At 39.5% G+C, this 27,211-nt stretch overlaps 4 protein-coding genes across 9 annotated transcripts in view; 3 read left to right on the top strand and 1 right to left on the bottom strand.

Annotated features, from left to right (window-relative positions):
* rhbdl3 (rhomboid, veinlet-like 3 (Drosophila)) overlaps positions 1-2,782 on the top strand; it is a 38,605-nt gene extending 35,823 nt beyond the window's left edge. For all 4 annotated transcript variants that reach the window (XM_068322635.1, XM_068322637.1, XM_068322636.1 and 1 more), the window contains one exon: positions 141-2,782. In XM_068322635.1, the coding sequence (XP_068178736.1) occupies positions 141-412 (272 nt within the window). In that variant the 3' untranslated portion in view covers positions 413-2,782. The remainder of the gene's footprint in view (positions 1-140) is intronic.
* A 1,598-nt stretch (positions 2,783-4,380) lies between these two features.
* Positions 4,381-11,780, top strand: znf207b (zinc finger protein 207, b). Of its 2 annotated transcripts, XM_068322189.1 has the most exons (11): positions 4,381-4,522; positions 4,898-5,024; positions 5,130-5,268; positions 5,675-5,863; positions 6,094-6,169; positions 6,268-6,329; positions 6,595-6,734; positions 7,054-7,152; positions 7,927-8,178; positions 8,554-8,710; positions 8,947-11,780. In XM_068322189.1, the coding sequence occupies exons 1-11, from the start codon at positions 4,482-4,484 to the stop codon at positions 9,096-9,098; spliced, it is 1,434 nt and encodes a 477-aa protein (XP_068178290.1). In that variant the 5' UTR covers positions 4,381-4,481; the 3' UTR covers positions 9,099-11,780. The 2 variants fall into 2 exon arrangements, with proteins under 2 accessions (XP_068178290.1, XP_068178291.1); XM_068322190.1 differs by lacking the exon at positions 7,054-7,152 and having other exon boundaries at positions 8,947-11,778.
* Positions 11,781-13,557: 1,777 nt separating this feature from the next.
* Positions 13,558-17,733, top strand: cd7al (cd7 antigen-like). Of its 2 annotated transcripts, none has more exons than XM_068320956.1 (5): positions 13,558-13,717; positions 14,307-14,660; positions 15,584-15,955; positions 16,749-16,846; positions 17,290-17,733. In XM_068320956.1, the coding sequence occupies exons 1-5, from the start codon at positions 13,600-13,602 to the stop codon at positions 17,530-17,532; spliced, it is 1,185 nt and encodes a 394-aa protein (XP_068177057.1). In that variant the 5' UTR covers positions 13,558-13,599; the 3' UTR covers positions 17,533-17,733. The 2 variants fall into 2 exon arrangements, with proteins under 2 accessions (XP_068177057.1, XP_068177056.1); XM_068320955.1 differs by having other exon boundaries at positions 15,575-15,955; positions 17,290-17,730.
* Positions 17,734-22,487: 4,754 nt separating this feature from the next.
* The window catches only part of tnrc6c2 (trinucleotide repeat containing adaptor 6C2), a 43,466-nt gene continuing 38,742 nt past the window's right edge, over positions 22,488-27,211 (bottom strand). Inside the window, exons 20-22 of the mRNA XM_068320954.1 lie at positions 26,647-26,720; positions 25,792-25,931; positions 22,488-25,145 (exon numbers count right to left, since the gene is read on the bottom strand). Of these exons, the coding sequence (XP_068177055.1) occupies positions 24,794-25,145; positions 25,792-25,931; positions 26,647-26,720 (566 nt within the window). The 3' untranslated portion in view covers positions 22,488-24,793. The remainder of the gene's footprint in view (positions 25,146-25,791; positions 25,932-26,646; positions 26,721-27,211) is intronic.

Here is a 27,211-nt window from a genome sequence, read left to right on the forward strand (position 1 = left end):
TGTCATTATGAACCTATCCTTGTTAGTCTTCTACAATGAAACCGATTATTTTATGACAAGTTTAATACATGCAGTAGTTGCCAAGCATTTTCCTAAAACTTGCTAAAATTGTGTTTCTTTCTCCTTCTGTCTGCTCACAGTGAGTGTAGAGTTTGGTCGGGCAGTATGGCTTCGGTTTTACCCTCCGGCCTTTCCTCCATGCCCCAATCCCAGTTTTGTAGCTCACCTAGGAGGGGTGGCGGTTGGCCTGACGCTGGGTGTGGTGGTCCTCCAGAACTATGAGCAGCGACTCCAGGAGCAATCCTTGTTTTGGATCTTCTTCTTTGTCTACTCCTTATTTGTGCTTTGTGCTGTCTTCTGGAACATCTTTGCTTACAGCTTGCTCGATGTTCGACTGCCTCCACCACCGTGAAATGCTTACTAGAGGTAGACAAGACAATTTATCCCTGTTACATCATTTCTAGATGCTTGGCTGCTTGGCTGCCTGGCTGCGGGAGTAAGCTCAGCTTTCATATCCTGAGCCTTGGGATGACAAGTCATCTGACAACCACCTTCTGCTCACACCCAGCACTTTGATGTGGGGAGGAAACCTGACATGCAGGAGGCATTGGTGATGCTCTCATCGCATCTTTCCCTGCCAAATGGTACCTTACCATCAATCCCACTCAGCATGCAAGCTAATTTCCACCTACAGTATCTACTATTAATGGATAATTCTCCAGATTAACAGACAGTTAGACTTGTCCACATGCCACCGTCTGCTACCTTCCCCTCAAATCAGCCGTGCCTTCTCATGGAGACATCCGTCTGTCGAAAGTTTTTTTCTATACAGTGGCCTCTTGTAAGGGCAGCAGCAGTACAACCCGGCAGTAAAACTGATTTAAAACTGAGAAAACCATGTACTGTAGTCTGCCTGTGTCCTTATCAACACAAAATGAAGATTAGTATATGGGAATTTAGGATTAGTTAGTTTTTTGTTGGTGTGCCAGCAGCTCATACACATAGAGGTCAAAGCAGACAGCAGAATATTATATTATACGTAAAGGCTTCAACTACATTCAATATTTAATGAGAGTTACCGGTAACCATTGAAATAAAGTGTGGATTACTATTAAGTGTTGCCTTCAAGTATTCTACAGAAGGATTTATCTAACTTTAGCTCTATTTTAACCTCAAAATTGTGTCACTGACCTTTTTGTGTACCATTGTGTTCCGATTGGAAGTGCCATTCAGACTTTAAGCTTTCAACAGTAATACCAAAACATTGCGAGGAGCACAAGGGGAAAAGGACATCCCCTGACCATAACCACTTTTGTGTCAGAAGAATTTAAGAAATAATATTGTCACAGAAAATGTTTGTGATGTCTAAAAAAAATTGTCATTGACTGATGCTTTTTCCAATGCTAGAGAGTTATAAAAGAGGCAGGTGTTCATTCAGTGGTGGTGAATTAAGGTTTCGGGGTATTAGACCAGTGTCACATTGAGCATATAACTTGATTACTTACATTGTTTTTCTCATTAACAAAAGAGCACACAAGTTTGGCTTTGACTACAGTACATCTGCGCTGGGGAGACAGGAGTAAATCAATGCTCTCGCATTAGTTATGTCACAGCTGAAATTTTTAGTTGCTTCAACAAGGATAGAAAATGACCCCAGCCCTGAGCTGTTAGTACAAACTTTACTGTTATTTAACCTGAAGTTACAGTTGTAACTACTTCACACAAACATTAAAATGTAATGTAATGATGTTTGAATTGTTTGATTGCTCTGCCTTTGTGATATAATAGTGACAGTTTGTTATTTATGAGAGGGTAGGGGAATGGCATCAAATTATTTTTGAAGCACTGGGGAGGGACTTATATTTTTTATATTTTACACGTTAAAATTTGGTGGTATCTTCTATTTATGCATCTCATTATACAATAGACATTTTACACTGTTTGGCAGCTGAATGAATTTAATTTTTTTATTTTCCTTGCATGTAATGAGAGTGAGAGAAAGAAGTCAACAGTTAACACAGCAACAGTGAGCATGATGCCAAAATTGTGGATCCCTCCAGCAGCTGCTGTTGGCAACCACTGCTTTATCCCTGAATGTTTCTGGCCCATCTCTGGTCCTCAGAGCTGGAAGAGAAAAACTTTTAGGGACTGTTCAGAGACACAGGAAAATGGGGTGCTACATACAGTATAAGGCACACAATATATGCCAAGTAGCAGTGAAGTTTTCAGTGTGTGGAGTTGTTTCCGGTGATTTTTGACACCTTTTAGTGGACAGATTGGACCTTAATGCAAACTGCAGGGAACACAAACAGCTCAGTGTGTGAGGCTTATTCAGGAATGGTTCATGCACGGCCCTAACATCACAAACCAATTTTATTTTTACATTTCCTTTGCTGATCTCTTGAAATGTCCATCAAAATTTAGCAAGTGATGTCAGGTATTAAACATGTTAAATGAATGGTTGAATCTTATAATAGTGTTGGTCAAGAGTCACTGGATATGTTTCAGATTCCTCAGAAACATCAGTCTTGATGTCCACAGCTGGCTGTGTCAGATTTGTTCCTGCAATGTATTTAACACCTGCATCTAAAAACTCAAGTCCATCTTGAAACCAAGTTATGTGCACATGTATGCATGGTCAAAGCCGCTGTGGTTCTGGTCAGGATCTGATTGCAATTAATGTGTTCTGCTAGACATCTGCATAGGTCAGCTGTAATACACTGCTTCCAGGTTTATACAGTGGAATTGTTTGTAATAAAGCAGCCCTTGCGGGTGAAATCCATCGGTGTTCAGCATGTTTTATTCAATGCTTGTTTTCTAAGGGAATTTGCGTTTTGTTTAAACATATATCTGCATCTTTGTTGATGACTTTCACGCTCCGTTTTCTCATATTATGGATGTAAAAAAAAAGGATTGTGAACTGGGATGTGTAACAGTCTTTCAAAAATCCCAGACTGAATGCCAAATGCATAAATCACACCTAGGCATAAAGGCGTATCACCAAATTGGTATTTCTGCCTTGCGGTCTCCATCAAGTGGACAGTGAAGGCACATACATTTGTCTAGATGTCTGAGTCAGACACCCTTCCCCCCCTCTGGGATCCACCACCTTGCAGCTGAAGCAACACACATGAACACAGTTTTATTCCTCTCTGAGGAAAAACCTGGACAGTTTGTTATGAATGTTATTAAGCAACATTAAACAGCTGATGGAATGCTTTTGGAAATCATGAAACCGCAGACTTACTCATGAACAGAAAAGGATATCCCTGAAATGCCATACCTGACACCTTTTTTGACAAGTCAAGAGTTCTGGTGTAGAATGAGTGTCTGGACTCCTTGCAGACAAGTAGCACTCAACACACAAGTCTCTGTGGTTACAAATAGTGATTAGTACCCAGAATAATCATTAGCATGATACTCCAAAGCAATATTTTTAGATACCACATATATTTAGCAATGGGAGATATTTCTAGTCCCCTCAAACACAGCCTTTAGCATCTTTTACAACAAGGAGCCATTCCACCTATGATCAAAAAATACTAAGAAGAATGTGCACTTTCTACAGTCCATACAGTTTAAAAAACCCCATGATCAAAGACATGAGTGAAAGGTGAGTGACATACGAGATGATCATTTGGTCAATTCTATAAAACCTAATCCCTTCTCATTGAGCATGTACCACAGTTCTGATCGACTGTGCCCCAATAAAATCTCAAAATAGAAGTAGATCAATTTTAAAAATAATAGTGAAAAAAGAGAAATTTAAATCCACAATTTTATTGCAATGTGAAATTTACCCAAAATATGATCTTTGGTGTGCTCAGGTTTTGAGCGCAAACATCAGAGGTAATGTACTTGTCTACTTTTAAACTGCATTAGGTTTTGTTTTATTTGCATATTCATGGGATGGCAATCATCATAAACATGTTGAAGAAGTTCACAATATGTTGAAACAAACATTCTACCTCAGCCAGTTGTTTTGTTCCAGTAGCAGCAGCTCTGCTGTTAAGTGGTCAAAAGCACAGGAGCATCTCATAGATGCAGCCCTCTGTACAGCATGGAACGGCTTACTGTCGCCCTCTGGTGACGAGGAGGCCGCACTGAAGATATTACAGATATACTGCAATATCGTGGCGTCCACAGCCATTAATTTACAGCGCTGGTTTAAAAATTTAACTTGACTCATTTGCTTTCAAACATCCAGTGTCAGCTGATATCTTGCAGCTACCCAGATTAAAGTATTCTCCCACAGGATGGAATAAAGAAGACGACCATTTACCTGTCTGTTTCCAAATCTCGCGGCATTCCAGTGATATGACGTAGACGTTCCTGTTCTCGCGAGATCCTCCCATCCACTATAACTTCCTCCACCGCAGCGCCATTTTCGGCGTTGTCACAGAAGTAATAGCATGCTGTTATCGAACAGATAATAAGACTATTTTTGTGTTTTACGGCCTATTTTTCGATATTCCTTAAATATGGGGCGAAAAAAGAAGAAGCAGATGAAGCCATGGTGCTGGTATCCTTTTGACTGGAAAGCAAAATGGCTACGGAGAAATGATGAGGCTTCGCGTTAGCTTGACAAAAGGAAGGGCCGTGCTTTTATCGCTAACGGAGCGTTAGCTTCTCGGTCGGGCTGTTATCCGCACTGAATTTTGAATTAATACCTGATGTATGGATAGTGTTTACTTCGAATGTATCACAGTTGTGGATTAGACTGAGTACACATGGTAAAAAAGGAAAATATAACCAATGTTGTTTGTGGTTTGATGCTAATAGACAGTATTTATTTAACGGATTAACGAATCGGGCCACGGCTAATGACTGAAGCCTGAAGGCCTCACAACTTGCGCCGACTTATCGATCACAAAATATCCTTGACATCCCATTAAAGGTACTGTAATCGGGATTTTGATGACGAAAAGATCCTCATTCAGCATCAGAAGGCGAAGCATTTCAAATGTCACATTTGCCACAAGAAGCTCTACACTGGTCCGGGTTTGGCTATTCATTGCATGCAGGTAGATTATTTAACCAGCAGCTTTAAAACTCATGGATCCCAGTTGATGAATGTCGGGCGTGTTTTAACAATATGCCGTTGCTTGCATTGATTTTTTTTTTTTTAGGTACACAAGGAAACTATTGATAGTGTTCCAAATGCAATTCCTGGAAGAACAGACATTGAGTTAGAGATCTATGGAATGGAGGGGATTCCGGAGAAGGACATGCAGGAGAGACGGAGGACATTAGAACAGAAGTCACAAGGTTTGTATCCTTGCTAGATATTTTCAGTTCAAGAAACACTGCAGTGGTTTAATTGTTTTTTTTATTGTAATCTATTCTGTGTATGAAAGGATGCATATTAAAGGGACTTTTCCCAGTGTAAATCCAGTGCCGCAATACTAATCATTGTAATGACATTGTTTCTGAGGGCGAGACATCATAGGGACCGTGTAGGTTGTAATCCATGCAGCGTCACCAACCTCCGCTACAGTGGGAACCCAGATCGTCTCCCATGAAGTCCCTCAAATGCATACTTTCTGACAAACATTACCACTAAAGTCTGAATTGGATCAGGGGATGTAGTTGAAATAAATAAAGGATTAGTCAAATGTGCTCATTTGTTTTGACATCGGTGCTATGTTTAGTTTTAAAATAATTCCTTTTTCAGAGAGTCAAAAGAAAAAATCAAACAATCAGGATGACTCGGATGAAGATGACGATGACGATGATGAAGCAGGGCCTTCAATACCACAAGCTTCTGCGGTCCAGCCCCAGTCTGGTTACGCTGCTCCAATGGCCCAGCTTGGGATGCCTCCTGTGGCTGGAGCACCCGGGATGCACCATGGAGGATATCAAGGCAAGGGTCTATAACAGTAATAATAAACACTGGATCAGCTTTACACAAGCTCAAAGTGCACTACAGTACCCTATAGTCTTAAAGAAGTGTTGAAAGATGTAATTTTGATGTGGTACAGCAGTAAAAAAAAAAACCCAGACACAAAATAAATTTAATATGTGGTCTTTAATTTGTGTTGATGCCTTTTGTCAAATGTTGGTTAAATTAACATATCTTCTACTATGTTACAGGAATGCCTCCTATAATGCCAGGCGTCCCTCCTATGATGCACGGCATGCCTCCTGCCATGCATGGAATGCCGCCAGGGTGAGAGTTTTTTCATTTTATGAAGAACTCAAACTTTTTCATGTTCATGGATAATTTTACTAATATATTGAACTTATTGGTCTCATTTCCTACTGCAGTATGATGCCAATGGGTGGAATGATGCCTCCCATGATGCCAGGCATGCCTGGTTTACCCCCTGGTGAGTTTTAGTAGAGTTTTTGGTTACAATTTTTAAAATCCATTTTACATTAACAAAGTAATATTTTGTTATTAACGTAGAAATAGTCTTTTTCCAACTGTACAAATAAAAATCTGACAAACCATTGATGGTTTGAATAGCTTAAAAATTCAAACCCATATAGTGAGAATTACCTTGTTTATTTGATTATTATAACACAAACACCACTAAAATTATGTGTTTTCAATATATGGTAAAACAGTTACATGTTGGGTTGATTGTTTAGGGATGCCACCTCACATGGCCCCAAGGCCAGGGATGCCCCATATGGCTCCAGCCCCCACAGCAGGAGCTATACCCAGTCGCCAAGCAGCACCAGTGGCCCAGCCTGCTGTCACCAAACCATTGTTCCCCAGCGCAGCACAGGTGGGGGTATCAGCCAGCACAAAAACATTTTAGGAAATTGAAATGGTGTTTTTGAAAGTCAAATATCTTGTAGGATCTTATAGGATTTTATCAACATTGCACACAGTGGCACACATTTTGGATTTGCCACACCTCTGGGTCGTGATATTCATTTCCTTCTTTTAGTCAGATGTTCCTGTTTTGTCTTTCGCGCAACCTCATTTAGTGATCTTTCAGACCAGTCGCAATAATTTCTAGAATATTTTGTTCTCTTAATTTGGATAGATTTTTCAGACATGTTGCATTCCAATGCTGTGATCTCCTTTCCGTCATGCTGCAGATGGGCTCTGGTGTTCATAGCAGCACAGCAGCCGTTTCTTCTCCACCTGCAGACCTTCAGTCTGTCTCCTCCCAGCCTCTCTTTCCTAACACATCACAAGTATGCTCACAGACACGACTTTGACTTGGAGTATATGGCGGCTGCATGTTGCCTATTTATTAGTGATGCTTGTAGATTCCGAAGTTGTAAAATAGGGTGTATTTGTTTTGTAAGGCTACTCGTGCATCAAAACAATTATATTTACCATGATGTTGGTGTCAGAGTGTAACCATCTCTGACATAAATAGCATACTCTTTGTCTGTGAGCTTTATTTCAGTGCATGTGCTTCAGTTAACACAGAATGGTGCTTGGTGCATAGCAGTGGTGCAAAAAGGCTCCTAACTTTGTGAAGCATGAATTCTGGAATCTACTGATTTGCTTTGAAATAACTGAAAAACACTGTCAGCTTCCTCCTCAGTCTGAATTCTAAATAGTTATACTTTTCAGGATCTGAATTTCATCAAAGAAGTGACTGACTGCTGGATTGACATTCTTGAACCAATTTCATGCAGATTTAGCATGTGGACAGTGTACCTGTAAAGTGGTTGACAAAACTTTTTTCTGATGGAACCTTATTGACAAATCAAATGGATTCATGGTTTCCAATTTTTTAAGTAGATCTTATTTGACCTGATTCAGTGACTACATTTTTAATTTTTGAAACTTCAGTGTCACTGGTTAATTTTTAAAATAACAAATAGTTACAGGCAGGAGTATAAATAATATTAACAATTTAGTAGAATACGTTTTTGGGGTCTTGGAAGCTACAGTTTGTACTTTGTTTTATTTTATTTATTTTACCTGTCAGTTACTCTTGTTGTGTGTTTACACAGGCCCAGCAGAACACTTCAGGACCTGCTGCCTCCAACTCCCATAGTACGCCTTCTGCCTCCGACCCTCCAAAAGCCACTTTTCCGGCCTACACCCAGTCCTCTGTCTCTTCTTCCTCTTCCACTTCTGCTTCTTCTAACTCTTCTAGCAGCACTGTGGCCAAGCCCCCAGCCACAGTGAGCAATAAACCTGCCACCCTCACCACCACGAGTGCAACTAGTAAGTTGATCCACCCTGATGAGGATATCTCACTGGTAAGTTGCTTGAGCTTTCTGTTATTTCCTTTTCACAGTAAGTAATTGACTGATATATACAATAGTACTTGTAATGAGGAATGACTTAGCAGTAGCATAATTTGAGCCTCAGTCTATTTTTTAGTATAAATATGGAATGATGTGTTAATGCAGCACTTGCTTTCTGTCAAATGGATTTAAGTTGTAAGATCTTATACTCGGTAGTTTCTCTTTTGTGGTTAAGTTGAAGGGAGATTCTGAACTTAATACCTTCAGTGTGAAATCAGGGCTCACCAACATTGGTACCCAATTCTTTGTCTTTCTTTTTGTGAGTGGTTATTATGTGCTATTATTTTTAGTCTGAGTGTTTGCTGTGTGTGTTGTCCCCTCCCTCAGGAAGAGATGAAGGCTCAGTTGCCTCGCTACCAGCGTCTCGTACCCAGGCCCGGCCAGGCCCATGTGGCTGCTCCACCGGTGACAGCTGTGGGCAGCATAATGCCCCCACAGCAAGGCATGCCACCGCAGCAGCCTGGAATGAGGCATCCCATGCATGGTAGGAAACACTTGTTAGAAAAAAATACCATGGTTCTCTTCAAATGGGTCTTGAAGCTGGGTGATGCGCCGCCATAAAATCTGTTAGCAACACAATCATTCTACTAAGAAAGCATGTTTACACTGTAATTAAATTTTAAATTAAAATAAATTTATTTTCAATGAACAAATGAAAATGAGCCCCAATACTTGTTGAATTGCAGCATCAGCACACTGCTCTTCCTGTGCTCTCTGCAGGTCAGTATGGTGCTCCTCCACAGGGCATGCCAAGCTACATGCCTGGAGGAATGCCACCATATGGGCAGGGACCTCCTATGGTGCCCCCTTACCAGGGAGGCCCTCCCATGGGTATAAGGCCGCCCGCCATGTCTCCAGCTGGACGCTACTGAAGCAGCAAAGCAGCCACCACATTAGGTTTGAGGTTAACACCTTTCTATCATCCTTGTGCTTTTTGAAAGCTAGCTGCAAGACAAGAGCTGTCAGACCAGTGGTGGTGAAGACCAACATTTATTTGTTAGAGCATGTGGACATTTAATGTTACATTATTGGAAAACAGCCAAACGCAACATGAATTCCTGACAGTTTATTTGTTGTTATTTGATTACATGTGAGGATATTTTTTTCCCCATAGGTTTCACTCAGGTTAATAGAAGTGAAGTGTGTTAAAATGATTCATAATTCTGTTGAAGCTGCTGGAGTAACATGAACGTACCAACCCCTTACAAAGGCAAGTTTCTCTTGTAAACATAAGTTTTTTTGTTTTTTTTCTTTATTATTATTTTTGGTAGATTGATTGAGGCCCTCACAGCATGCTTAGGTGCTGTTGGACTTGCGTCCCCAACTTTGGTTGGTGAGGGTCTCAGTGATAAAGATGATTCCAACCAAGTAGTGTTATCAATTCATGACTCATGAGTCAATAGCTTTATTCTTATTTCAGGTTTGTTTTTAATGTTTCTTGGTAAAAAGGGTACCTGTATGCATCCTTTGTAATGTTTTATGGGACTGTTGTAATAAAATTCATCTTGAAATCCATATCTGGTTTGTCCTGACATACATGGAGGTGAGTGACGAAGGTTTGTACTGGTTTTATTTTTTTAAATTAAGGTTCCTTTTTTTTTTTTGTAGAAAGTTTTCAAAAACCAAGTTTGCCATCATCTGTCCATTGTGGAGTCCATCTTACATCGACATAAAACTGGATATTGGTATATGAAACATTTGACTTCAGACACTGACTAAATATTTAGTGAGCATCTAGACCATCGGCCCACAAGCTAAGATGCTGGCCAACTTCTGGTGGTAAATTCTGCATGTTATCCTGAGATAAATGGAAATGACTGCAGTCGCTTATGAGACTGGTAGGATGCAGAACACTCAAACAACATTGAAAGGGAAACTAAACTTCATTTCTCACTCATTTAATGTCTGTACATGCATACCAGTTCTGAATCATGCATGAACATAATCAAGTTTATATCTTGTCATGGCAGCGGGGGCCCAAGCAAAACAACAAACCCAGCAATACAGAAGCACTATTAAATTTGGATCAGATCATCTTCTAAGAGTAAATTGTTCTTATTTTACTTTTATAATTTAAAACAGGGGTAATCATACTCCTTACGTATATTGCGTTATAGGTTTGTCAGTTTTAGGCCTGAGGATACCTGAAATGGTCTGTCCGTTTCTGACCAGTTCTAAGTGGTCATGACTATGAGATCCTACATTTGCTAATTCCAAAGCCTTACAGCCTCCATCCCAAGAGGACCCTCCCCAGATTATAACCTTGAGTAATACTACATTAACTGCAGTAGCATTGCACTTTTGTGTTCTGCAGTGCCAGTATTGTTGGGTGGGTTTGTTGTGTTTATCCTTATTAGTCTAAGTGTGTAACGTGATCATCTGCAGAGAAACGTGTGTTTTGTAGGTGTTTATACACAAGGGATTGAAGAAATTGAACCGGATTAATCAGAGATGTAACCCATGTCTCTGGTGCACACAAGGATTTTTAAAAAAAAGTGCTACAAGTACCAAGTAGTAATTAGAGTGGCACAAGTTCTCCTTCTGCCCGTATCACTTACTGCTTTGTGTTTGTTTTTGTTGTCTGTAGCCCATCCATATCAGCCTAAAAACCCACTCAGCTGGCATGACAGGTCAGTTAAACCCAGTAAGTACCTGATCTTTATTCTAGTGTAGGACTGTACTACTGGATGCTAGGCCTTGTACTAAATTTTGTATTTCAGGCAAAAGGATGTTATCAATGTTTTAAGATATTGCCGACTCTTGTGAAGGAGTTTTGTTAAAGTGTTAGTGAATGCATCGCAACAATGTCGACGGTTTGACCTGCAAGGTGTGAAAGGGACTAGTACGGTAAGTAGTCGGCCTGAAATGTTGGATTGTGGGATTTCTTTTAATGAGTGGGGTCAGCATAATGAGAACCACTTTTTAATATATTGGTATCCTCTTAAAGAGGTGTTCCTGTGAAAGTAGGAAGACTTAACAAAATTTAAATGGTTAATAAAAGCAGTGGCTGAGAAATCCTGGATGTTAAATTCTGTATTTCACAAAACAAATTTGCCCTTGTTTCATTCTACCCTCCTTGCTTGGTGAAAACCATGTTTTTCAAACTCCACATTCCCAGTTCACCTCTTCTCAGAGTTGAGATTCGGTTACATACCTTGTGATGATCATCCAAACATAAAACGCATTCACAACCAAGCATATCTAGATTTGAGGAGGTGAAATCTGAAAGTTTTGACGACCTGTACGTGCAGACCAAGGGCTGGGAACCACTCACCTAACAGCTGGTTCTGTGGCTCAAGGTTTTCAGATTCTGTCTATTACATATGAACCATCAGTAATCAAGACAAGTGTTTCTTTGATGTTAAGGAATGTTGGGCTGTAAACTGAAGATATACTGTATGTGGTTTGGAAAAATTATGAATAGTACAGATTCCTTATCTGTATGCTTGTCACAAAAGTCATATTATCAAACTCTTAGTTTTGGATCAAGTGTATTAAATGGATTCAAGCAGTTTTGTTAATGTCTATCACATGGTTTACTTTGCAGTTGTGTCAAATTTATGTTAATAAAGTAATTGCAACATTGTGCTTCCTCTTCTTCTTTCAATTGTTTTATTCAACTTATTTGGAAGTGAAATTGAAATATGATAGTCAAAGAAACATTTTAAACTGAGATACATGAAAATAAAAGACACAGAAATTAATATTAAGTTTTCCTGGTTCGACTGCACTCGAGGATGAGCGCCCACAATGCCCAAGGAAAAATTGTGATTGCTGGATTTTTGTTTTTGGAAAATCAATATAGGGAAAGAGGCAGGATAATAAGCAAAGACAGTTCAATTCATAAGTGGGAAATTGTGTACATTCTGTTTAAGAAATATTTTACACAAGAAATACAGAGGTCCTCCCTGCACTAATGTCATGAAAATTAAACTTAAGTTGTGACAAGTCACTGGACATACAGTAAATGAATGTCAAAGGATATGTGGCGTATAATGAACATGCACAGGATGAGAACAAATGTCTACCATCCACTCCTGCTGGAACGGAATACTGTACCTTAAATCCACTTGGTGGCTTAAAATCCTCTTCCCAACTTCACACTGATTGTGTCACATTTGCAATACAAATGTCATGAGATGTGACAATCTTCAGCTGAAACCCAGTTATCTGACAGATATATCCATAAACTATTGAGAAGAAAGGCAAAAACTAATTTCATGAGGGAAAAAATATTTACTTGAATTCAATCATTCATATATATTTATGAACCATATTCCAACAGCTGTTACTGTTGGAATAGCTAAATGTATTTTAGATTGCAGTTCATTCCAGTCAGTATCTTTTGTGTTCTCTGACTCGGTAAAGTTATCTATCATACTCATAATTCTGAATTGATCCACAGAATTTATGCATTATAAATAATTGTTAGATTCAAACTGAATTCAAATACAGCCTTGCTATGATCAATAATTAGCTAATTTCAATTCTTCCCAGTTGGACCTACTTTATAAGTTGTGATTGGATGTGTAAACAAGTTTAGGAGCTTCCTTACAGTCCAAAATGATGAGTGGTGCCGAGAAGAACAAGCTGCTTTTCACAGTTCTTACTTCCTCAATATGTTCATTATCAGTAAATGCAGACATCCTGTCAACGGAATATTGTTTTACACACTCGGAAATATTTGTAAGGTTTTTCTAAAGCAGTTTAAGACAATTCATGCAAATAATAAAAATAAGAAAAGTGTCCACACAAACACACACATACATGCATTTTTGGAATGGTAGGGTACAAAAACAAGCCATTGGAATTTAGTGATAATCTGATCTGGATCATCATTCATAACTGAATGTAGAGAGAATTCTAAACAATTTTGAAAAGAGGAATAAATAGGATTTTCCTCCTAATATCATGGGTAGCTGATGCTTGGAGTGAATAGCATTCTTACGAGATCTACATGTCAAATCTGATCTGGTGTCAGTAAATATTCCAGATCAGGAATGCTTAAATTCATAGGGGTCGTGGGATATTCACTATTCTGAGATACAGTAACATACTGTAGCTGAAATAACAGAGTTACAAATGACAAGAACTACACTCTAAAGATTAGTGGAATATTGTTTATGATCGAGTCATTTTATGTGGGTCAAACTGTTACTGAGACTTTTATAAGCAGTAACATAATGAGGAAACTAGAATGAATGAATGGAGGGGTGTTTTTTTTTTTCCTGAGCGCTGTTTATTACATCTTTAATTCTTATTAAATGCTTATGTTTACTTCCGTTTCTGTTTTTTGTTGAGGTTAGAAGGTGGAGCTTCACAGAGATCCTTTCAGTTTACAGCATCTACTGTTGAGCGCTTGTTGCTTCTGTCATGATTGACATCACCTTCTCTCCTCGGGATCATGTCTGGTCTCCTCTGGCAGCCTTAAAGATGACTGGGATCCAGTACCTGGCTTGTCTGTGGGCTCTGTGCATCACACAGACTGGATGTAAGTTCACTGAACTGCTCTGATCTTTTTCCTCCCTTTCTGCCTGAATAGTTATAACTGCATTTCAAAGTAAAGTCATATCCCCTCTGACAGTAGTTTATTTTCTGTAAAATTATTTAACTTAAAGTATTATTTACTTACTGATAATTAACATGTTATTATTATTATTATTATTATTATTATTATTATCAGTATTATTATTACTATTAATATTATTATCACTATTATTATTATCACTATTATTATTATCACTATTACTATTATTATGTTATTATTATTATTGTTATTATTATTATTATTATTATTATTACTATTATTATTATTTATATACTCTGAGGTGTTAATTTATCCACCACACATGTTGAAAGATAACAGCAAGGACTTCTAAAATGGGTGACAAAGATTTTCCTTTCATGAAATTTTTTTTTTTAAACTTCTATATAAATCTAACATTAGTGTAAGAAATTTTGATGCTTTATGATCTATTTTTTGAACACTTTGGAATCTTAAAATATATAAAACTCAAGCGTGAATTTAGACACGTTGTAACACATGTTATTTGTTTGTTTGTTTGTTTGTTTTCATGAAGTGTGTCACGAGGTCCAGATCTTGGAGCGGCATGCGGGGCAGGCTGCGGTTCTCCGCTGCTCGCTGGAGCGCAGGAACCCCGCGCCTTTGGGACTCTACGTGAAGCGTGTGTGGCGACATCCGAGTGAAGTCCTCTTCAAATACACGCAGAATGACTTCACTCCGAGGAACGCCGACGACAAAACCCGCATCACGGTGGACGGAGACCCGAGCACACACTCCGTGAACGTGACCATCTCCCAGCTGAGGCCCAGCGACACGGACCGTTACGTCTGTGACTTCATCGTGGATAACCCTTCAGGGGAAGACCTCCACCTGCCCGGAGACACGGAGTTCCTCCTGCTCGCCGGTGAAGGTGAGTTAATTCCTCTGGTGAACAAAAAGGTCAACTTTTCCCACACTGACACAACATGAACGATAACTTCTAGACTAGACTGTTCCTGAAATGCGGTTTTAGATCTCCAAGATGTTTGGAATCTTTCCTCCTTCTGCATTTTATTGGTCACAATGAGTCACACTGGTGTGAAGGCCAGACAATGAATGACACAACCATATCAACCAGTTTCACATCTGAAACACAGTTTCACATCTGAAACAATATATGAAGAACCTTCAAACGGGGAAATCGAGAAAACACTTGTGTTCCTGGCTGTAACAACAAATATTAGTATCAATACCCAACGTTCTACAAATTCAATGTTTGTTTATTTGTTTATTTATTTATATCTTCTGTCTTGTTGTTGATCATGATGATGATGTTTACTTATGAAGGTTATGTTCAGTGTACATTTCCAACTCATGTGCTCCTTGATTGCATGTGTCTAGATGCTGTGAGGAATTGAGGACTTTCCGTTATTAACCTTGACTTAAACCCCAAATCTGTTCATGTTAACCAGAAGCGATGGACATGAGCCAGAAAACAGTATTTTCCGCACTCTAAGGCACGACTAAAAGCCTTTAAGTTTCTCAATTTCTTATAATCAAATGTGCCTGAAATAGGAAAAATGTTTTCAAATAGACCAGTCATTGAAGATGAGTTCTCAGATGCGTTTTATAATCCAGTGCACTCTATAATCCAGTGTGCCTTATGTATGGAACAAAAACTGAATAGGTAATTCATTGAAGATGCGCCTTATAATCCAGTGCGCCTTATAGTGCAGAAAATACTGTATTTTAGTTCCATTAATCTCCTTGTTATTCCTCAGTTCAAATGTGTCACAGGTGATATTCTGAGTTTTATTCCCCTACCCTCAACCCCCCCCTCTGGAGACACCCCAGGCTCTCTGGATGTAGGTTTGGTAGAGACGTGCGCCGGGAACTCGGCCATGCTCCCGTGTCTCACCACAAACGGGGAGGGCCTGGCTGTGGAAGGGATGATTCTGAAGCGGCGGAAAGATCTGGGACTCTGGGAGGTGTTATACCACTCAAAGCATCACCACAACAGCGGCGCTCCATTGTCCTCCCCGTCCCACTTTCCTGCTGAGAGGGTACACCTGTCCCCCGGTCTCGGCCCTACCGGCGTGACCTACAACCTGACCCTCCAGCAGCTACAGCCTGAAGACAGCGGCCTGTACAGCTGCCAGCTGCTCCTACGGGGCAAATCCGACAGCACCCACGTAGGGAGAAAAGTGTTCTTCCTGTCTGTGCAAGGTGGGTCACAGCGTGACTTGATTGCCAGATTATTTAAACTTAATTTTTTTTTATTGTCAGGATTTTGAAACTGGAATAACCCCTTTCATACAAGCCGTTGTTCTACTTTGACGTTAATACGTTTTCTACCTCCGTTCATTTGTTTCCCATCATTCTATCTCTGATATGTTAGGATTTACTCACATGAACACCGTGGATGATATCAATTAAAATGCTGTAACTTCAGGAAATATTCCAACAATGTACATATTTTTTTCCCCTCTTCTATATCATGTTAAGGTCAGAAATGAGTAGATGCTGTTTTCAGATCAGACCCTCTCTGACTCCTATCTGAGTCTCATCCCTCACACACATTTTACTTGATGTTGTTTCCACGGGAATAAGGTTTTTTTTTTTTAGTTTTATGATTTTGATCACATCTGGAAAACAAATCCCAGCTACAACCCAATTATGTATTTTGTGTCTTTTGATAATCATATGTACATAACCACAAAACAAAAGGCAACATTTTCAGGAAGCCAGAGGCATAAAAATGTGTAGCTCAGGGTAAAATGTTGAATTCAGGGGTGTTGCAGCCTCTGAGGGCTTTGTTTTATCTTGACCTTGTTTTCTGTCATTTCTGTGAAAACGTGTTGTTTTCGGTGACTCGGAAAGGTGGCCATTTGGTCCGGAAGGTATCTCACAATCTAACTTGGGTGGTTTAAGCAGCACAGAGAGGAAACTGAACAGTGTGGTTTCTAACGCTCTATTTGTCTCCTGCAGAAATGATGTGACCATCTCTGCTTCTCCACAGAGCAGTGCGGCTGCACCCGCTACTCCACCCTGCTGTATGCTTTGTTCGCCGCTGTGGCTGTTCTCCTCATCCTCCTTGTGTTTTTGTTAGTTTATCAAGTGAGTAAAAATGAAGTAAACATGCTGCTTTGACAGCACTCAAGAGTGAAGGGGAAGAAAACAAAACTGACGTGTTAACCTGAAAACCAACTGCCTGTTGAAAGCGTTCCAAAGAGTTCCTCTGCTGCTCGCCACAAAACCACATTTTGTGTTTTTTTTTGCAGTCAGTTGTCAGAATGTTCTTAAATTTCAGGGGAACTGCAGTGAAACCTCCGTGTTACTTTTCAGTCCAGTTTTGAGGGGATTGTATTGGACTATTCTGTGTTTACAAGTAACTCCAGAATATGGCATAGTGAAGGTCAGAGCTGCTCCCTTCTTGGGATGCTGCATCAAAAAAGAAAAAGAAAAAAAGAGAATCACTGATTTTAACACAGGAAGTCGAGACGGCGGCATCTCTCTGTTCTCTTCACTGATTTGTTTTTCCTCCTGTTGCTGACTTTCAGCGTAAAACTCACCGCAGTGTCAAGCCCCACGCCCAACCCCCCATCTACGAGGAGATGTCCGGGGTGCAGACCACCAGTCGAAAACTGGTTCCCCTACATCTGGGGGAAGTGGAAGCTTCTGAGAACAGAAACCGACTTGTGATGAAATCCTGCGCTGGAAATCATTATGAAAGCCCCAGGGGGGCCGTCGCTCCTCAGAAGGAGTATGAAAAGTTTGATCAACTCTCCACCCTCATGAGTTAAACTTTTTTTGTCTCAGGTGTGGATATGAGTTTTACATTTTTTGAATTTTTCTGTTCCAACCTTTTTAAATATTGGCTGCCAAGTATAAAATCTTCCGTCACACAGCATTTTGTCATGCAACGATATTTTTTATGTGTTATTTTCTCTTATTTACCTTGCGTTAATTAGACTGCATTAGTTCTTGGAGATGTTCTTAATAAATTGGATCAAAGTCAGGTTGCTAACCACTTGTTCCTGGTCAGTGATTTACAACAACACACGAGAATACAGTCACTCTAATGTCTCTTTGCCTATATTCAGTATGCGTTCAAAATATTCCGTTCGAAGGATGGAAAGAAAACCCCATAAAAAGGCACAAGACACACAGTAACAGCCAAGAAAATTCGTAATTTATTAATATTGTCCGAAAGAAGCTCCATTAATACATGGAAACATTTTTTTCCGGTGCATGTCCTTAACAATCACATTCTATGAGGAGAAAATAGAACAACATTAAAAGCCACAACTTTGTATTTCAGTTACAGACATTTTTCCTTAATGGTTTTTTTTTTGTTTTTTGTTTTTAAAGTAAAAAGAAAAGCAAAGGCAAAGTACCCTCATTCCCCCACCCGCTCTCCTCCCCATAAAATAACAAAACAAAAACACACTGCCTTAAAAGTCATGGGCTTTTTTTTTTTTTTTTTCTCGGTACAACCCACAGTGCTTTAGCAGAAGGATAAGCGGTCATTGGTTAAGGATTACACAGCATGACGATGCAATGTAAAGTTTTGCTAAACATTAGATGATGAAAATGGTAAAAAAACAAAAAAAACAAAACAAGGAAGGGATGGGTGAGGGGGAAGTAGGAGGAAATTTGAGCAAGAGACAAAACAAGAACAACCCTACATCAAACCCTGAACCCCAGAGTCTCGAGTCGACAAACGCCCGCAGTATAGCAGCTGGGTTTGGACTCTTCCCTCCCACTTGTGCATAGATCATGATCCTTTAAAAACCAGCTTTATTCCTCCATGCCAACCTGCCTCTGAAAACCATCTGTTACACGTTAGTAAATCTCTCAACTATTCCATACCTGTCACAGGAACAGACATGTTGACAGGAGAGATGATGGCAAATTGAGAAAAACATAAAAACTAAACTAAAAAAAAAAAAAAAAAAAAGCCAACAAACTTCTTGCACAATGCTCCTGAACTACAGAATGGAAAAATTACAGAACGTGAAAAACATACAAATGCATTTTCTGTCACCGTCTTTTTGACAATCAAACAACTGATCATTGTTTAAATGTAAAGCAATTTCTACTCAGATTTCACATGTAAAGCACTCCACGTTTTTCAAAGTTGATTCTCAGTCTTATTTGGTAAATATATAACTTGCTACAACTTTCTTCTTAGGAAGAAACAACGGTAATCTCTATATTACCCATAACCTTCAGTGCTTGGAGTTTAATCGTTTATAGTTGCCTTTTTTTTCCCCAACGCAAATACTAAATCAAGAAATGATGGAGTCGGTATCTGTAACTCTGGCCTTCCTGAGACAAAATCCACAACTTTTTTTTTTTTTTTTTTTTTTTTGAGTGTGCAAGATAGTGAGCAAACTATGTCGCTTACAAACGTAAATTCACAACTCAATACATACAGATATTTTGTAGACACCGAAAAAGAAACTAAAAATTGAAATATGACAACACTGATCAATCCCAGAGTTCTTAAAATAGCATACATCTTCATTTTGCAAAAAATTTTCATGTCTGTATTTGATGGAAGATGAAATTCGTCATTGTTTTTTTTCTTACAACAGTCCAGTTAGAAAGTTCTAACTTATTTGAACTTCAAAAAAATGAAATACTTGTAAACAATGGTTTTGAAAAAATAAAATAAAAATAAAGATAGGCACCTTTGAAATGAGTCTTGTGACAAACTCAACTCCTAGACTTTATCACTTTCCATGTCTCCATTACATTACAGGGGTTACTAGTCCTTCTACAGCTATCTATGGCCACAGTTCTTTTTTTTTCATCCTTTTATATTTTTTTCAAATATTTTTTTTTATACTTTTTGTTTTTTTTCCCTCTTTTTTTATGTAACTGGAACAAAATGGTGCAATACTCAATGATAATCCTTGTACTGGATTATTCCACAATAAAAGCCACTATAAGGTAGATAAACTTTTTACAGATAGAATGAAAAGAATTCATTAAGTCCTTGAGTAAACATGTACACATGAATTGTAACCATCTCCCCTCTGTACTTACTCGTTCATCTACGATTATCTGAGTGAGGGGTAGAAGACACTCAGTGCAACATTAGAAGAAAATAACAATGTCTTTCAGAATAGTTTCTGACAAACCAACAAAATTTAACAAAAAAAAAAAAAGACAAAATATAACATACTGAGTGGAACATAACAGCACAGGCCATGTGCCTGGAACACACAGTTTCTTGCACACACTTTCACACAAATATCTGACTTTCAAACACACGTCTAAGATGACTTGCATTTTGTTTTCTTCAGATTTTGTACTTGTTACTGAATGAAATACAATTATAGTCTCTGAAAGCCCCAAAATGTACCTGTCAGATAGAGGAAACAAAATTACTGACTTCACATTACGTAATTGGCGCTCATGATTCAAGTATGTGTGTTCAATATATATATATATACTGTATATATATATTTCTGTGTTTTGATATGTTGATATGTGATTTTTTTTTATCAACTGGTTGGATTGGGCTTTTAGATTTATGCTAATGAACTAAACAAATACACATATAAACAGTACAAGCACATTAAAAGTACTGCAATGTCATCAAAACCAGAACGTGCATAATCCAACTCCGTTTATGAAAGACGCAGCTTTCAATCAATCAAGTATCAGTTACACCCCCCCCACCCAAATTCTGTCTTTTGTATCACTTATTTGCGGGGAAAATACATATTGCTCATTTTCAGTTATATTAAACAATGACCTTTCAAATAAAATGAAGATTCCGAGGTTACATATACACATATGTAAATACATGTACATATGTACATAAGTGTATACATATATACTGGTATCTAGAACAGAGCCATAGAGAGCAGAGCCTCTCGATGCTGGTGCAGCATGGGGAAACCCCCTTCACTGTCAGGGTTCTCCAGTTAGTACAGGATGCTAGGAGGTCCTCGGCTATTGGGTCTGTCTGAGCTTGGATCAAGGCAGTTACAGAAACAGGCAATAGTGATTTTTGCTTGTGTGCTGCAGGACTGTAAGTCCTGAAAGGTAGCCTTTTCCCATTTTCTTTTTTTTTCTTTTTTTTTTGTAATTTAATTTTTTTGTTAAAACATTTTAAGACTTTGTACCTCTTGAAATGTGCCTCTCCCCTCCTCGCTGTTGCAGGATGGGGAAACTGAGTCTGATATACAGTGGGCCCAAGCCATTTGGGTCTGTGGAAACGTACAGTTCAGTGGACCCGCTTTGAGCAGGACATAAACATAAAACAAGGTAAATACAGCATCCACAAAAAAAAAGGCACCCCAGCCATCAGTCTACTCCTTTAGATGGTTGTAGAGGTTGATGACCGGAGATGTTTCAGCTAGAAGTGCAGAGCTTTAACATATTATAGATCTTTTTTTTTTTTTTGTTTCATTTAGATTTTTTAAGCATTTTTTAAAGATTTTTATGTCAAACTTCATAAAAATGATGTTAAAATGTGATTTCATTTTTGGTTTTAAAAAAATATTTACCCGGGATTACCCATCAACTGTGCACTGTAGCAAACTGGAACCCCCAACTGAATAAAGTTTTTCTCCTTTGCATGGGGCATTCCCCACAAAAGCATAAAAAAAAAAAAAATCTCAGTTGTTTAAGGGTGTGATGCTGCCGCCCATTTGTTTGATCCCTCCTGTCCCCCCACTTTACCCTCTGCAAAACTTATCAAAGCTCCTCCAAACAGGGAACAAAAGTGCTCCCTAAAAAGATACAGTATGAGTAAGATAATCTGTATTGGCACGTTATGTTGGCATCTACTACTTACAATAAGGGGCCCCTAAAACAACAATAGGCCACCTTTTGAGAAAAGGACAAAAGCCTGTTCTCTTTCAATCACGATTAAGTTGTAGGCATGTGGTTTGTGTATATTGTTGCCTGGATGGTCTTTTAATTTAAGACGTGGCTCTCACAGTACAAAGGACACATACGGAGAGCTGCATCTCATGCTCAGTATCATTAACTCCCCTACCCTGAGATCAAGTTGGACTGAAGCGTCTGCTAGCGCAGAAAGGCCAACCTTTGATAAAGTGTTTTGGATTTAACGAAACGACAATGCTCTGGCTTTACGGAAACGGCAGCCATTCTGAAGTGCTGACAGGAGTGCACAGGGGGACAAGTGTTAAGGGTTTGTGAGGAGTTCTCATTCCCGTCAGGTTTGTCATGCTGTAAAGGGTCTCAGCCTCTAGTCTTTTGCATAGAAAACAGATAGGAGGGGCCTGTTGGTGCTTGGTCAGGGGAGGGCTACTGGGTCTGGTTGAGGTGGAGGAGAAGAGGTCATAGCATAGCAGCTAGGCAAAGGGTACAGGGGGACAGCCTGTGGGCAGGCGGAGCAGCTTGGAGCGACAAACATACACATCCTCGTCTGAGACACCCTATGTATTTTCTTTCTTTCCTTCCTTCCTTCCTTTTTTTTTTGAACACATCTAAAGATACTACCTGGAAGTACTACAGAATACTGTCAAACATAAAAGCATGATCAGTTAAAAACAAACAAGACAATCAATAATGCTCTGTAGTATTGATCCTCAATTTGCATTCAATACACAGGATGAACATACAGAGGCACCTCTATCCAAAGTGTTTCTGCATATGAACAGTGAAGGGCTACATCAGCAGCCACCTTTTTTTTTTTTTTGTAGATCACTGCATGTAGATATAACAAAACTCACAGGAAAAAAAAAAAAGTCAAATGATCTTCTCAAAGTACACTGGAAAAAAAATTCCAGAAATGTGACTTACATCTTCCAGCTAAAGTGATCTTTGTGTCAAAGAACTGAGAGATGGGGGGGGAGAGAGAGAGAAGAGGGCAGGAATGACAGCAGGAGAGAGCACTGATGCTCACCTCCCAACCCCCCCCCCCCTTGCCCCTTGTTGGTGATGCGGGTGTGTGGGAGACCAGCCATGATTGGCCAGTCTTGGAGGAGCTGCATTTCGTAAAAAAAAGACCGAGGGAGGGCTAAATGGAGCCCAGGAGGAAGTGCTGCACTGCCAGGTTGCTGCTTGACATCCAGAGGACCACAGCGGAGAGGCACTCAGTGGACGCTCCCCCCCACCTCCCCACCCAAATCCGACCGACTTGTTAGCAGCTGCTAGAGACAGCTTGACCTCGCAAGTCTCGTGCCTTCCAAAACAGAACAAGGCCAAACATTTGGAGTAACAGTGATATTCACTTTGATATTGTTCAGAGAAGGAAAAAAAAAATTACCAAAGATTGTAATTTTCTTTTCCCCAAAAAGTCCAATGGTACATTTCAGTTTTGCTGCATTCATCCAGCAACCAGACGAAGACCAGATGCATTTCCAAGGAACATATAAAGTACATAAAAAGTTTTTTTTTTTGTTCTTTTCAATGTTTTTCTGCTCCTCGTTTTGATTTATTGGATTGCAGTTGAAGCGATTTTGCTCTTCATAAGTGCCATGGTAAAACCCTTTGAATTCGTAAAAGTCTTAAGTCTCTTCTGTTCGTACAGAACCAAAATGCAAGGAACACTCATAGGTCTACTGCATTAGGAGGAACCCCTCTTATTTGGTATTGTGCCAGATACCCAGAACCATCCAGCCCCACTGTGGATTCAGTCTCTGTTGGGTGGCTGTAGCACGCAGAGAGGAAGTGTGGATTTTTTGCGTACCCAATGTCACTCGTGAGTACAGGTTGCTGCATACACAGTTCAATAGCTACTGCTTCCTCTTTGCAGAGTTTTCCCAGCAGTTTCAGTTGGACTGGAGGTCTGGAGGGATTCCAAGTTTTGAAAGGGGAATAAGGTTTTCAAAGTTCCGAAGTCTTTTCCTGCAATCAAACAACAACAACAACAACAACAACAACAAAAGAACGGAAAATAGGGTATGGACGGAAGAATGGGCAATGGCATATATTGCACAATGTAACGGTTACATGAAGGTGAAGTTTTTGTCTTCTTTCCTGCAAAAACTGTTTGACTGAACTGACCAATGGTCTGTATCATAAACAAGACGGGAGAAAATGAAAGAAAGCATCAGTACACATCTGGATTTCAAGTTCAAGGTGACCAGAAGGATCTGGTCTGGGTGTCTTTGATTAGGTGCCGCCAGACATACATAGACTTGTATGAGGACATGCAGTGAGATTGAAAAATGATCTTCCATCAGGATTCTGGGTTGTGGTGAATATATAAAAAAAAATGCGTTTGGTTCTAAACTCTAGACAAAAAAAAAAGAAGTCATTCAACAGCTGTGTCAATCACGTTGACAAATGAAAAATAATCAAGCTGATGATTGGTTGGGTCAGTCACATGACCAGGCCTTCCAACTGCCCAGTGACAGACCAGTTCCACTTTCTGTCTCAATGGGTAAAACTGTGCAAGATTTGAGATATTTCTTCTATTACAAAAACTTTAAAAAAACTGTGGCTTGGAAAGGACCTGGGACCAAAAGCACTTAAGGCTAATATTAGTGCTATTAAATAAATGTTAACATACAGTAACTAGTAAAGGTCTTTGAACCACATCATTGGCCATGGACATGCTGGGAATGGTTGTTAGTCTCATTTTGGGATGATATTTTTCTTCTTTTGGAGGGAAAAGGGGAAAAAAAGTCTCAGATGTCAGCTTTGATTGCTTCTCCTATAAACACTTCACGCAGAATTTCAGGTATACAAACATAATAATGAAAAAACACTTAAAAGGTGTCTTTGTGTTGTGTCTCTTTTCAGTTTTTTTTATGTGACGCATTTTTAAAAAAAATCCAAAGACGGAAAAAAAAAGGGCTTACAGTTTTTTCTCCAGAAAATGTAAACAAACCCCCCCCCCAAAAAAACCAAAGCTGAACAGAAGGACGGGAGTTTACCGTCTGTGTGGTCGACCCGAGCCTTCTGATTCTGAATTCACAGTTCAAACTGATAATGATTATCATATCATGATTTGCTTGGGGGTTTTTTTTTCTTCCTGTTTTTGTTTTTTGACCCCCCCACCCCCTCCACCAATGGCTTATATAACAAGGTGGTATGGGGTCGGTGGGCTAATGTATTGTGGCATCAACCCTACATGGACTCCCCACTCAGCAGATCTCCAGGTAGCAGGGTGTTAATGGGGGTTGGGCTTCCAATAACGCGCGCATCTTCTCCGTTAGGAGGTCCCCACAGACTGGAGTACTGGGGCACCCCGCCCCACAGGAGGTCACCTCCGCTGGTTTTGCCTCCGCCGCCTCCGCCGCCGCTACTCCACTGCCCGATAGAGTGGGACTGTGTCGTCCCCATCCGGTTTTGATTGTTTCCCGGATTTGCCTGCCAGCTATTGGCGTTCGCCCCTAGCGACTGGCCTTGTGCAAAGAAGCGGTTCACCTCCTCCTCGCCGGCAAACTCCGCCAGGATGGTGGTGTTTCCAAGCACACACCTTACAGAAGACAGAAGGAGACATGAAGGTCTAACAATGATACTCTCAGCAGAACGCTTTCATGAAAATGTGTTCTGTCAATTGGATAGAAAACAGCAATTCCTTCGAAATAATCTATAAAAATGACGTTAAGTTCATATTTTACGATATCAACGATGAGTCATACATTGCATACATGTTGTCTCCATGACAACCAGCTGCAGTGGTTGCCACTGTTTGCAAAATAAAAATTAGGGAAGGGATTCTAAAACACAGCAAATGAGGGACTAATACAGGAACTTTATTTTTTCGTTGTTCTGCTCTGGACATTCCAGTCTGACTGCCTCAACACTCACTGCAATATGAAGTTACAGCTGACTGCAGCGTGACTTCCAACCTCCTCTTCCCTGTGACTTCGATGTTACAAAAATAAAATCATCTGCACTCCCTCTGATGAATGACCTGTCTCTTACATATGATAAAGTATGACTAACAACCCAGGAAGTGCAGGGTCCCCATCCCCAGTGTTATCCATCTTCTTCCTGTGTTTTAACCAATGTTTGAAAATGAGAGGAATCAATAAATGGCTCAAACACCATTCAACCCCTTTAGCATTTACTTTAGTAAGCTCACTTTGGCTGAAGTAAGACAATTTCATGAGGCTTACATGTGCAGAGACTTCTGGGCCTTTGCAGCCTCGTCCTTGGAGCTGTAGCGCACCACAGCGTTCCCCTGGGTCAGGTTGAGGTGGAATGTGATCAGGGGGCCATGCTGCATGCACAGGGTCCGCAGAGTGGAGCCATCAATCTGGAGCACAACGGCCAAAAGAAAGCAGCAAAAGACTGTTGTTACAAGTATTTATTTATTACAGGAATGAAATTCCCCTGAGGTTTTCTGTCATACAGCACAGAAAGCTGATCATTTATCGGGTCATTTATCAACAATGGGTGGATCTTTACCACAGGGAAAATATTACTGAGTCAATATAGTCAAGTATTATCCTTGAGTTCAAATTCAAGATACTGCTCTCCTTGAATATTTCAATTTCATACAAATGCTATACAGTACTGCTATTAGTCCTACTATAGACTTCTACTCCATTATTCATCCTCAAGGCAAACATCATAATTATTGATATATTTTACTGAAGGATAAAATAGACGCTACGTTCACACCTATAATTTATAGACTGTATCTATTCCTTGAAATTACATTTAAATAATTATAAGAGGCATTTAAAACTAAAGGAATACTCACTTTCTCATAGAAAAATAATTCTTTGGTGCAAAAAAATAATAATATTTTTTTATCATGTAATTGCTTCTTTTAGCTGATTGGAAATGTTTTAGGTGCTCGTTTTGAATATCCATCAATGAATATCCAGGGATGAATACTTTGGATGAAGACTTTTTTGTTTGTTTTGTAATACATGCTACTTTGAGATATCGCCTATTTATGTTCTGGTTTCACAAAAGGCACCATGGCTTCAGATCAACAGAAATTAGCAGAACAAGAGACGTACCTGTGGGGTGAGATTCCTCAGCACCAGCCAACTGCTGGTTCTGTTGGAGCTGTCCGTGCTCCAGGTTGTCCCCTCTGAAATAGAAATGTTGACAAAGCCAAATATTATTTACAGTATTAAATAGAAAACTATATGTGTAAGTTAGTAAAAGTGGAAGAGCTTTCCTATTCATTCAAAAATCATTTGACTTAATATACCGGTAATTAAAAGTAAGTTGCTACAACGAGAGAAATGCACGTAAACGTTCAGGGTATAATATCTCTCTTAAATAATTTATGTCAAAATGTTCGGGTGCATTAGTTCTGAGCTGGAGGTCACAGAGTTTAACTTTTTTTTATAAAAGGACAGAATACAAGATTCTGCACCATCTGCACCATGTACATGTTTACAGTACAAAAGGTAGAAGTAGTTCACATGTATGATGAGAAAAAGGAGAGTCAGTAAACCTCAAAATGTCAGTTTAGCAGGGTGTGGTCCCCCAACCTTTGTACAGTGACAGCACGGTCGTATCTATGAACCGCACCACACCTCTGGGTGTGAGATGTTTCAGAAAGATTAATTTGTT

This window comes from Antennarius striatus, chromosome 8 (assembly GCF_040054535.1).
Source record: "Antennarius striatus isolate MH-2024 chromosome 8, ASM4005453v1, whole genome shotgun sequence".
In the NCBI taxonomy this organism is placed as follows: domain Eukaryota; kingdom Metazoa; phylum Chordata; class Actinopteri; order Lophiiformes; family Antennariidae; genus Antennarius; species Antennarius striatus.